Genomic DNA, 13404 nt, shown 5'->3' with positions numbered 1-13404 from the left:
TTCTGCACAGCAAAAGAAACTACCGTCAGAGTGAACAGGCAACCCACAGAATGGGAGAAAATTTTTGCAATCTACTCATCTGACAAAGGGCTAATATCCAGAATCTACAAAGAACTCAAACCAATTTACAAGAAAAAAACAACCCCATCAACAAGTGGGCGAAGGATATGAAGAGACACTTCTCAAAAGAAGACATTTATGCAGCCAACAGACACATGAAAAAATGCTCATCACACTGGCCATCAGAGAAATGCAAATCAAACCACAATGAGATACCATCTCACACCAGTTACAATGGCGATCATTAAAAAGTCAGGAAACAACAGGTGCTGGAGAGGATGTGGAGAAATAGGAACACTTTTACACTGTTGATGGGACTGTAAACTAGTTCAACCATTGTGGAAGTCAGTGTGGTGATTCCTCAGGGATCTAGAACTAGAAATACCATTTGACCCAGCCATCCCATTACTGGGTATATACCCAGAGGATTATAAATCATGCTGCTATAAAGACACATGCACACGTATGTTCATTGTGGCACTATTCACAATAGCAAAGACTTGGAACCAACCCAAATGTCCAACAATGATTGACTGGATTAAGAAAATGTGGCACATATACACCATGGAATACTATGCAGCCATAAAAAATGATGAGTTCATGTCCTCTGTAGGGACATGGATGAAGCTGGAAACCATCATCCTCAGCAAACTATCGCAAGGACAAAAAACCAAACACCGCATGTTCTGACTCATAGGTGGGAACTGAACAATGAGAACACACGGACACAGGAAGGGGAACATCACACACCGGGGACTGTTGTGTGGTGTGGGAAGTGGAGAGGGATAGCATTAGGAGATATACCTAATGTTAACTGATGAGTTAATGGGTGCAGCACACCAACATGGCACATGTATACATATGTAACAAACCTGCACATTGTGCACATGTACCCTAAAACTTAAAATAAAAAAAAAAACAAAACTCCAGTGAATAAGGTTGATTCACTTCTAGGGTGGTCCTTCAAAACTTGGAAAAAGATTGCCAACAGTGTGAAGTGGAAATGCTGGAGCTACCCTGGCAGACAGTAGAGGAAGCACTCCGTAACACCATAGCAATTATATACTGTTATAAATAGCCTCAATTTTTCCGCAAATTACCCCTGGCTATTTAATTGAGTGACTATTTACTGGGGAAAGATATTTTAAGAAGTTGTCATTCAAATTCAGAAACCTAAAGCAGAATCATGACCCCTCTGTTAGAATGGGAGTCTACAGGGGAACAGAAAATAAGTACGGTCCTGGCTAAAGTCTGCTCACAGCATATTTGGTTCATGTAAGCACCCAGTGATCAACTCCAGTCTTCCTGAGTAAATAATTTGAATTTGTATACTTAACAATTGGAATAAGCTAGCAGAATGGGGAAGGTTATGCCCAGCCTCTTCTTGGATTTCAAATACACACCTATGATGGACTATTTAATATTGCTCCAGAGGTTCTATTTATGTTTTTTCAGTCTTTTTTTCTTTGAGTCCCTGCTCATTTCTTTTCAGCTTTTTTCTCTTTGTGCACCAGTTGGATCATTTTCCATCTTCCTGTCTTCATGTTCATTGATCTTTCCATTGGCAATGTCCAATCTTCTAAGACCTATTAGTAAATTTTTCATTTGCTTATTATGTTTTTTTCAGTTCTCAAATTTCAGTTTAATTCTGTTTATCACTCCTTACAGTCACCATTTTCTTTAAAACTCTAAGCATTTCATAATAACTGTTGTAAAGTCCCTGTCTGCTAATTCTGTAATTTTCTTTTCTCTGTGTCTGTTTCTGCTTTTTCCTGATTATAGGACATGTCTTCCTGCTTCTAGATATATCTATAGATAAATCAATACATATAAACTTTATTTATTTATTGTATGTTGGACATACACTTGTCTGAATTTTGTTTTCTTCCTTTAAAGAGTTATTTTCTGACAGACAGTTAATTTCCCAGTGAATCAGCTCGAGTTTTTCAAAGCTTACCTTTAAGCTCTTTGGAGAAAAAGTCTAAAGCAACACTTTGTCTAGGACCAACTAGGTCTGCTTCTGTGGCATGGCTTGTGGAGGATATTAAGTAAATGTTCAGAGTATTCAGTGAGGTTACTTCCCTTATGGCTGGTCAGAACTCCTGCATCTCCCAGCACTGTGCAACCTCTGGAATTTCTATTTTGCTCAGAGTTTCCCAGGTGCTGTTTCCTGCCAGGCTTCATGTTCTCTCATCCTATACTTCCACAAGTTAGTTACGTGGCCAAAGACTGAAAAGAACCATTACAGATATTTCTTAAGGTACATTTCATGTACCTCCTTCCTTCTGTGTACACCATGCTGCAAGTTCCAGCTACCTCTGCAGCCCTGAACTCTGATCTCTGCCTCCTCAGCTCTGAAAACCACCATGCTCTGCTTGGGTTATATCCGGTCAAACTGTGGGCTGAAAAGTACCTTCAGGAAGATATGTGGGTTGATCATCCTGCTCATTTTGTGTTTGTCTTCTCTTAGGCATCACGGTCCTGCTTTGCCAATTTTCCACCATCTTAAAAAAAAAACTGCCTCATATATTTTGTCCAGTCATGTAGTTCCTTATATTTGGGGAGCTAGTCCAGTACCAGTTGGAGAGCTAATTCTATACTATTTACAATGACATAGCCCAAAGCAGAAATTCCCCAAAAGTCCTCCAAAAGAATAATATTTTATTCCATTAATAATTAAAACAGAGCTTTTTATTTTCTATATTTTCATAGCAGTATTTATAAACGTCATTAATTTGGATATCACATTATACCTCATTGATGATAGCAATAGAAATTAAGTATTAAAGTGCAGTTGCATTATATATACATTTAATGTGTATTAATACGACACTCAGAAAAAGTAACAAAAATAAAAATTTAGGTAGTATGTGCAGTTCTATCCTCCTTTCTGATTAGCTTAGTGTGTGTTTATATATATATATGTAATATATATATACACTTTGCTGCATACTATAATCTCCATAAACATTACATATTCATAAATACATATAACACACAGATATAGAATTGTATACACAAAACTATGTACACTGTAATCTGTGGATGGTTGAAGAATTTTAAAGAAAATATTGATGGCAAAATTTCCCTTTTTTTACTAACTTTGGAATTTAACTCATTCATGAGATATGGCTTGACTATCTTCTGTTAAAAGAATTAACAACACATAGAATTTCACTGGAATATAACAAGGAAACAACATCTAGAAAAACTCTGTTTAATCTATTTTAAAGGGTGTGTCTATTTTATAAAGTCCATAAGTACTTCATAATTCATCTGGTTGCAAGTCTAATATTAGCTATAGATAATTCTGAAAATAAGCACGTTCATAATAAGATACTTGTGTTAAATGGGAAATACTGGCCAGGCTTGGTCACTCATGCCTATAATTCCAACACTTTGGGAGGCCGATCTGAGAGGATCACTCGTGCCCAGGAGTTCAAAACCAACCGGAGCAACAAAGTGAGACCCCCATCACTACAAAAAAATTAAAACAAAAAAATTTAGCTGGGTATGGTGGCATGCACCTGTAGACCCAGCTACTCAGAAGGCTGAGGTGGAAGGATTGCTTGAACCCAGGAGTTGGGGCTACAGGATGCCTTAATCTCACCACTGCATTCTAAAATGGGCGACAGAAAGAGAGTCTGACTCTAAAAAGCAAAACAAAACAACAAACAAACAAAGAAATACTGTAAAATTTATTATCAAACTACTTGAAAAATTTACAGAAAAATAAGGTAAACATTTAATGGTTTACAATGAAAGGAAATATGGATACACTATTAATGTATTTGGGTAAAATGTGACATAAGAGATTTCAGACCCCAACTTTGCCTGGCATCAAAACACTCTATCCTATAGCTGATTTATTATGCAATCGCCCAGCTATCGGGCAAAGTATTCACTGTGTTTGACTGATTAACTTGATACCCAGTTTTGTGACTTGATGGCATCATTGAAGTTTTGTTTTAGGTCTTTATAAAATAAGCTTTAGTGATTCATCCAGATTGTTAAATGGAGATGTTTTTCTTAATGATTAAATGAAGAAATAAAGGCTATCTGAGTATACACCAAGTGTAGCTGTATTACAAAGTAATGTGTGCTTCTTTACCAGGGTGCCTGAAATAATGAAATATGAAAAAAACATGTAATCTAAAATGATGAATTTTATGTGAAAAGTATTCCCTTTAAACATATTAGGAATTTGAACAAGTATGGTATATTTTTAAATATAAATGGTTAGGGGCTATTGTATTGGACAGTACAGATACAGAGTATTTACATCACCACAAAAAGTTCTGTTGGATAGCACTGCTTAGAGCAAGCAAAATAGAATTTTATTTAAGGATTGTAAATTTATTTTCTTGTTTTTGTAGGGGAGGAAGGTAAAGAAGGAGAGAAAGTAAATCTCAATAATGCCTTCAAAATAATTTCTAAAAGACTTACAAATTCATAGTCATTTAGAGATATGTCCCCTACCCCTGCAATACCACAGCTGCACTTTACTCTCTATGCACACAATTTGATGAACATAACATGTTTTTTCATGTCTTGGTACATTTGCAGAGGATGTACTATCTGCAAAGAGCACTGTGCTGACCCCACTTTCTCACTGTCTACTCTTACTCATACTTGAAAATTTAATTCCTGTGGAAATAAATCCTTGAGCCCTCTCACACTCCAGTCATATTGGGATGATGGCCCTCTTGGGTGGCAAAGCAACAATGCAGTGTATTTCAGTATATTTCTGCTTAACTCCTCCCACTTCACACACACAATTATTTTCTGAGACCCTTGACAGCAAGGGTCACAACTTACTCATCTTATGCTCAATAACTGTGGAATTAATAACTTTGTCTAAAACTTTGTCATAATCAAATTACTTAACATGTATTAAATAACTCTTTAATAAATATGCCAACAAGTATAAGCTTACCCTTTGAGGTCATTAATTAATTTGTTTTTTTCCTGGACTATTCGCTTGTGATGCATTCGATGAAAATCACGTTGTTTCTGAATTTTCAGCAAATCTTCTCTAGCTTTGCTGAAAAAAAAATAGTAACTTTATAAATCACTGCTAATTCTTTTTCGAAAAATTATTTAGGCTTGAGTTCAAATCCAGTATTGGGCCATTCAAAAGATAATAGGAAAACAAATATTTTGCTATAATTCTCATCGAAGATTCTCATCAAACATAATTTGTATAAGGTCATATTAGGTATGCGGGTGAAGGATGAAAGGGCAAAACCTGTAGTTCCAGAAATATGATTCATCTACATTTCATCTAAGTAAATGAAAATTAAAGGTATGCTGCCAGAACATGTCCAAAGTAAAAACCATCTATTTCCAAAGAGAACCTGTTTGGCTTGGAAAATTGAAATATATGAAACATGACAATTCAAAATTATTAAAAATAAAGACTTTATGGAATTTAACTCTGAACTTCCTAGAATGTAAAGTTAAAGAGAATATACTAGATTATTCAATTCTGATAATTGGGAAAAGAAAGCATATAAATTCTAGAAAACCAAGATTTCATGGTATATATTAAATAAATATATATCATCAGTGGATCTGATTACTACATAATTCATAGCTTGATGAGAATGGTCTTCAATATCAGTGCTGTAATACAGAAAAATTTTTCAACTTGATATATCTTCTGCAAACCTCTGGCATAAAGCAAGCTAAAGGATTCTTTCTAATCCCAGGTTCTATGTGAACATTTAATGAGAATGTTTCACTTACCTCCATAATATATTAGTTTCAATATAATAATGTGAAATATAATTTATAATGAAAAAGTAGTTCTCAGCCTCAGATAACTGACAAAGTGCTACAGCACTGACACTGTCACATTTCCATTCTGAAAAATGGACTGATACCTCATATTAGGATTGAAACAGAAGAAATCTACTTCTCTGGGTCACAATTATTTCAAAATTTTGATTCACATAAAATAAATGCACACGAACAGATTTCTGCTTTAAGCGGTGTCAGAAGTCAATCACTGAGGATCAGTGTATGGGATGCTACCAAAGATGTTTATGAGATAAAGTAAGGCTCTCAATGAAGCATATGTTGATTAACGACTTCTTGATGAAGATCAAATTACATGAGGCATATGGTGCAAGGTCTCTGATCCATTCTTCCAAGTTTCTTTCTTCTTTTCTTTTTTTTTTTTAAGTTCTGGGGCACAGGTGCAAGTTGTGAAGGTTTGTTACATAGGTAAACATGTGCCATGGCGGTTTACTGCACCTATCAACCCATCACCTAAGTATTAAGCGCAGCATACGTTCGCTATTTTTCCTAATGCTCCACCTCCCCCAACCACATACTCCACCCCCTGACAGCCCCCAGTGTTTGTGGTTCCCTTTCCTGTGTCCATGTGTTTTGATTGTTCAGCTCCCACTTATAAGTGAGAACATGCAGTGTTTGGTTTTCTGTTACTGCATTAGTTTGCTGAGGATAATGGCTTCCAACTCCATCCATGTCGCTACAAAGGACATGATCCCATTCCTTCTTATGGCTGCATAGTATTTCGTGGTGTATATGTGCCACATTTTCTTTATCCAGTCTATCATTGATGGGCATCTGGGTTGATTCCATGTCTTTGTGATCGTAAATAGTGCTGCAATGAACATACACATGCATGTGTCTTTGTAACAGAATGATTTATATTCCTTTGGGTATATACCCAGTAATGGGATTAAGTCTATGTGTGTCTTTGCATGTGAGATAGGTCTCTTGAATACAGCACACCAATGAATCTTGCCTCTATCCAGCTTGCCACTCTGCATCTTTTAATTGGGGCATTTAGTCCATTTACATTTAAGGTTAATATTTTATGTATCAATTTGATCCTGTCACTATGATACTAGCTGGTTATTTTGTTGACTTGTTTGCGTAGTTGCCTCATATTGTCACTGGTCTGTGTACTTCAGTGTGTTTTTGTAGTGGCTGGTAATGGTTTTTCCCTTCCATATTTAGTGCTTCCTTCAGGAGTGCTTGCAAGGCAGGCCTGGTGGTGATGAATTCCCTCAGCATTTGCTTGTCTGAAAAAGATTTTATTTCTCCTTCACTTATGAAGCTGAGTTTGACCAGATATGAAACTCTAGGTTGGAAATTCTTTTAAGAATGTCGAATATTGGCCCCCACTATCTTCTGGCTTGTAGGGTTTCTGCAGAGATCCACTGTTAGTCTGACGGGCTTCCCTTTATAGGTGACCTGGCCTTTCTCTCTGGCTGCCCTTAACATTTTTTCCTTTATTTCAGCCCTGGAGAATCTGATGATTATGTGTCTTTTGCTTGATTTTCTCATGTAGTATCTTACTGGGGTTGTCTGGGTTTCCTGAATTTGAACACTGGCCTGGCTTGCTAGGTTGAGGAAGTTCTGGATGATATCCTGAAGTGTGTTTTCCAACTTGGTTCCATTCTCTCCGTCTCTTTCAGATACTCCTATCAGTCATAGGTTTGGTTTTTTAACATAATCACACAGTTCTCAAGAGGTTTTTTTCATTCCTTTTCATTCTTTTTTTCTCTACTCTTGTCTGCCTGTCTTATTTCAGCAAGATAGTCTTCGAGCTCTGATACCCTTTCTTCTGCTTCATCTCTTTGGCTATTGATGCTTGTTATTGCATTGTGAAGTTCTTGTGTTGTGTTTCTCAGCTTGATCAGGTAATTTATATTCCTCTCTATACTAGTTATGTTGGTAAACAGCTCCTGTAATGTTTTATTATGGTTCTTAGCTTCTTTGCAATGAGTTAGAACATAATTCTTTAGCTCAGTGAAGTTCATTATTACCCATCTTCTGAAGCCTACTTCTGTCAATTCATCCATCTCAGCCTTAGCCCAGTTCTGTGCCTTTGCTGGAGACATGTTGCAATCATTTGGAGGAGAAGAGGCACTCTGGCTTTTTGAGTTTTCAGGATTTTTGTGTTGATTCTTTCTCATCGTCATGAGTTTATCTACCTTTGATCTTTGAGGTTGCTGACCTTTGGATGGGTTTTTGTGGGGTCCTTTTCATTGATGTTGTTGTTGTTTTCTGTTTTTCTTTTAGCAGTCAGGCCCCCTCTTCTACAGGGCTGTTGCAGTTTGCTGGGGGTCCACTCTAGACCCTATTTGCCTGGGTCCCTCCCACCCCTGGAGGTATCACCAGCAGAGGCTACAGACCAGCACAGATGGAAGCCAGCTCCTTCCTCTGGAAGCTGTGTCCCAGAGGGGCACCAACCTGATGCCAGTTGGAATTCTCCCGTATGAGTTATCTGTGGACTCCTGTTGGGAGGTCTCACCTAGTCAGCAGGAGTGGGATCAGGCACCTGCTTAAATAAGCAGTCTGGCTGCCCCTTGGTGGAGCGGGTGTGCTGCACCCTCATCTGGGCTCCCCTGACTCTCCAGAGCCAGCAGGCAGAAAAGACAAAGACCACTGATCCATGATACCGCAGCTGCCCCTCCTAGTGGCTCCTCTCAGGGATATCAAAGTTCTGTTCATAAACTCCTTTCTAGGGATGCTGAAATTCCCACAGAGAGGCCTCACCCAGTGAGAAAAAATGGATCAGGGTTCTACTTAAGGAAGCAGTCTAGCCATGAACTGACACAGCTGCTGTGCTGCACTGTGGGGAATTGCTCCTAGTCCAGACCACCCAGTCTCACTGGCACCTACAGCAGGGGACAATGGCCAACTGGAGCCGCAGTAATGCTAGCCAACCCTCCTGCCCTGGGAATTAAGTCTTCTTAGGCAGTCTCCGGCCTGCTGCGTTGGCTGGCAGGGATTCCAAGCCAGTGTGTTTTAGCTTGTGGGGTTCTGTGGAAGCGAGGCCACTTGGCCCCCTGGCTTCAGCCCCCTTCCCACAGGAGTGGACAGATATCCTGCCTCATGGGAGTTCCCAGAGCTGGAGTATGCAAATACTCCTGTGTCTTGGTGCCTGCTGAAACGGCCAGCCACCCAAGCAGCTGCCATGTCTTTACAGTTCTGTGCTTGGGACCCAAGGCCCTGGTGGCGTGGGCTCGCAAGGGGAACTCCTGATCCGCAGGTTGCAAGGATCCATGACAAAAGCAAGGTTTTCAGGGAGGGGTAGCACAATCCCTCACCGCCTCCTTTGGCTGGAGGAGAAAGCTTCCTTTGCCCACACAGCTCTTGGGTGGGCCCTCGATGCTCTTCTTTGCTCTCCCTGGGTTGCGCCAACCACCTAGTCAGTCCCAATGAGAAAAGCTTGGTACCTCAATTGAAGATTCAGAATTCACTTGCTGTTTTCATCCTTCTTGGTGGGAGCCACAGAGTGGAGCTGTTTCTATTTGGTAAACTTGGCTACTCTCACCCCCTAAGTTTCTTTCTCCCCACCTCCCAGCACACCCTATTTTTTAAAAAATGACCTCTACTGTTATTTTACTGCCAATTTTGTAGTTTTCATTACACGTAAATAAACAATGTTCAGGTGACTCACAATACTCATGGTGAACTTTCTCCACCTAAACCTCAACCTCATTTTCATGCCAACAATCTTATATGTGCAAGAAATTATTGATTCGAACATTCAGTCTTGAAAAATCATCTGAGGAATACATGAATGATTAGATAAACAATTTATTCTTTTCTGATTTTAACCCATTTGTGTATATCAAGAATATAATTTGACAAATAACATAAGTTGACAACATAAATTGAGAAATAATATAGATACTGATATTGAATGAAGTGCTTTTTATCTTTTCTAATTTGTTATTGTATTGCTTCTGGTCAAGATGTCTCTGTTGTAAAAACAAAAATTAATGGTTATTTTCCTTTAAATATATATAGTGTATTTTTTAGTGTTAGTGTAACAGTTACATATACTCACTTTAACAAAAAAGATAGTGCAATTTAGGACAGTTTTGCATTTCAACAACAATAAAGCCTATATTTAAAATAGGAATACATGTCCATCTTCCAATTTTTAGATTGTAGATAGGGATGTAATTTTCTCAAGTTCATTATGAGATTCTTTGGGAACAGTTCATTATGTTTGTGACAACCTTTTTGAATTGTCTTGTTATTTGCATACTTTCATCTCTTCCAAAATATTACAAACTTCTAGTTTTAACCATTTATCTATATTGCTAAATGAAAATATAATTTTTAATTATTACTTTTTAAAATTTTTGTGGGTACATAGTAGATGTATATATTCATGGGGTATATGAGATATTTTGAAACAGGCATGCATGTGTAATAATCATGGAAAATAGAGCATCCATCCCCTCAAGCATTTATCCTGTTACAAAAAATCGAATTTTACTTTCGGTTATTTTTAAATGTACAATTAAGTTATGACTACAGTAACCCTATTGTGCTAACAAATACTAGGTCTTATTCATTCTAACTAATTTTTTCTGTACCCATTAACCATCCCTGCCTCACCCACACACACACACTACCCTTCCCAGTCTCTGGCAACCATCCTTCTACTCTCTATCTCCATTAGTTCAATTGTTTTGATTTCTAGATTCCACAGATAAATGAGAACATGTGAAATTTGTATTTCCATGCCTGGGTTATTTCACTTAACATAACGACCTTCAGTTCCACCATGTTGCAAATGACAGAATCTCATTCATTTTTACGGTTGAATAGTTCTCCATTACATATATGTACTACATTTCCTTTATCCATTCATCTGCTGATGGACACTTAGGTTGCTTTCAAATCCTGGCTATTGTGAACAGTGCTGCAACAAACATGGGAGTGCAGATATCTCTTTGATATACTGATTTCCTTTCTTTTGGGTATATACCCAGCAGTTAAGATTGCTGGATCATATGGTAGATCTATTTTTAGATTTTTGAGGAACTGCGAACTGTTCTTCACAGTGGTTGTACTAATTTACAATCCCACCAACAGCGTACAAGGGTTCCCTTTTCTCTATCTCCTCGCCAGCATTATTACCTGTCTTTTGGATAAAAGCCATTTTAACTGGGTTGAGATGACAGCTCATCATAGTTTTGATTGATATTTGCCTGATGATCAATGATGCTGAACACCTTTTCATATACCTGTTTGCCATTTGTATGTCTTCTTTAGAGAAAAGTCTGTTCAAATTTTTTGTCCATTTTTTTAATTGGAGTATTAGACTTTTTTCCTATAGAGTTTCTTATATATTCTGGTTATTAATATCTTATCAGATGAGTCGTTTGCAAATATTTTCTCCCATTCTATGGGTTTGTCTCTTCACTTTGTTGATTATTCCCTTTTCTATGCAGAAGCTTTTTAACTTGATGTGATCCCATTTGTCCATTATTTTCTTTGGATGCCTGTGCTTGTAGGGTATTACTCAAGAAATTTCTGCCTAGACCAATGTCATTGAGAGTTTCTCTTAGTTTTCTCTTAGGAGTTTCATTTTGATTTGATTTTTGCACATGATGAGACATAGTATTCCAGTTTGATTCTTCTTCATATGGATATCCAGTTTTCCCAGCACCATTTATTGAAGAGACTGCCTTTTCCACAGTGTATGTTCTTGGCACTTATGTCAAAAATGTGTTCACTGTAGGTATGTGGTTCTGTTTCTGGTTCTCTATTCTGTTCCATTGGTCTATGTGTTTGGTTTTATGTCAGTACCATGTTGTTTTGGTTACTATATTTCTGTAGTATAATTTGAAGTCAGGTAATGTGATTCCTCCGGTTTTGTTCTCTTTGCTTAGGATAGCTTTGCCTATTCTGGATCTTTTGTGATTCTATATAAATTTTAGGATTGTATTTTCTATTTCTGTGAAGAATCTCATGGGTATTTTGATAGGGGTCACACTGAATTTGTAGGTTGCTTAGGGTAGTATGGACATTTTAACAATATTGATTCTTAGAACCCATAAACATGTAATGTCTTTCCATGTTGCTGTGTCCTCTTCAATTTCTTTCATCAGTGTTTTATAGTTTTCATTGTAGAGATATTTCATTTATTTGCTTAAGTTACTTCCTATCTAATTTTATTCATGGCTATTGTAAGTTGGATTACTTTCTAATTTCTTTTTCAGATTATTCACTGTTAGTATACAGAAATGCTACTGATTTTTGTATGTTGATGTTGTACCTTGAAACCTTGCTGAATTTATCAGTTCTCATCATTTTTTTGGTGGATACTTTAGGTTTTTCCAAATATAAGATCATATCATCTGCAAACAAGGATAATTTGACTTTTTCCTTTCCAATTATATACCATTTATTTCCTTCTCTTGTCTGATTGCTTGGACTTCCACTACTACATTGAATAATAGTGGTGACAATGGGCATCCTTTTCATGTTTCAGATCTTAGAGGAAAGGATTTTAAGTTTTCCCTATTCAGTATGACACAGTGGCATGACAAATATAGTGTTTATTGTGTTCAGGTATGTTCCTTCCATACCAAATTTTTTGAGAGTTTTTATCATAAAGGGATGTTGAATTGTATTAAATTTTTCTCAGCATTAATTGAAATGAACATATGGTTTTTGTTCTTCATTCTTTTGATGTAATGTATCACACTGATTAACTTGCATATGTTGAATCATCCTTGCATCCCTGGAATAATTCCCACTTGGTCATGATGAATTATCTTTTTAATATATTGTTGAATTCCGCTGGCTGGTATTTTTGTTGATTTTTGAATCAACATCAGAGATATTGGCCTGTGGTTTTATTTTTAGATGTGTCTTTGGTTTGGGTATCAGGGTAATATGGGCCTTGTAGATGAGTTTGGAAAAGATTCCCTCTTCCTGTATTTTTCGGAATTATTTGAGTAGCACTGGTGTTAGTTCTTTAAATGCTTGGTACAATTAAGCAGTGAAGCCATCAGGTCCTGTTATTTTCTTTACTGGGAGACTTCATATTACAGCTTCAATCTTGTTTATTGTTATTGGTCTATTCATATTTTGGATTTCTTCATGGTTTAATTCTGGTAGCTTGTATCTGTCTAGGAATTTATCCATTTCCCCTAGATTTTCCAATTTATTGGCATGTAGTTGGTCATAGTAGCCACTGATGATCCTTTGAAATTCTGCAATCCCAGTTGTAATGTTTCCTTTTCCATCTGATTTTACTTATTTGGGTCTTTTCCTTTTTTGTGCTTTAATCTGCCTAAGGACTTGTTGATTTTGTTTATCTTTTCAAAAGAATAACATTTTTTGTTTCCTTGACTTTTGTATTGCTTTCTTCATTTCAAATTCATTTATTTCTATTCTGTTCCTTTTTATTTATTTTTTGTACTAATCTTGGGTTAGGTTTGCTCTTGCTTTGCTAGCTTTTTAAGATGAATCATTAGGTAATTTATTTGAAGTTTTTCTTCTTTTTTGAAGAAAAAGGCACTTATGTAAGTGCCTATAAATTCCCCTCTTAGT

General features: G+C 37.0%; 1 protein-coding gene across 8 annotated transcripts in view; it reads right to left on the bottom strand.

The window, feature by feature from the left end:
* The window catches only part of SPAG16 (sperm associated antigen 16), a 1140172-nt gene that overhangs the window by 1075402 nt on the left and 51366 nt on the right, over positions 1–13404 (bottom strand). For all 8 annotated transcript variants that reach the window (XM_001148592.5, XM_054679316.2, XM_016950433.4 and 5 more), the window contains one exon: positions 4997–5104. In XM_001148592.5, coding sequence (XP_001148592.1) covers positions 4997–5104 — 108 coding nt within the window. The remainder of the gene's footprint in view (positions 1–4996; positions 5105–13404) is intronic.

The sequence above is a fragment of the Pan troglodytes genome, chromosome 13, assembly GCF_028858775.2.
Source record: "Pan troglodytes isolate AG18354 chromosome 13, NHGRI_mPanTro3-v2.0_pri, whole genome shotgun sequence".
In the NCBI taxonomy this organism is placed as follows: Eukaryota; Metazoa; Chordata; class Mammalia; order Primates; family Hominidae; genus Pan; species Pan troglodytes.
The sequence above is the reverse complement of the archived record's forward strand: the minus strand, read 5'-3'. Positions and strand labels throughout refer to the sequence as shown.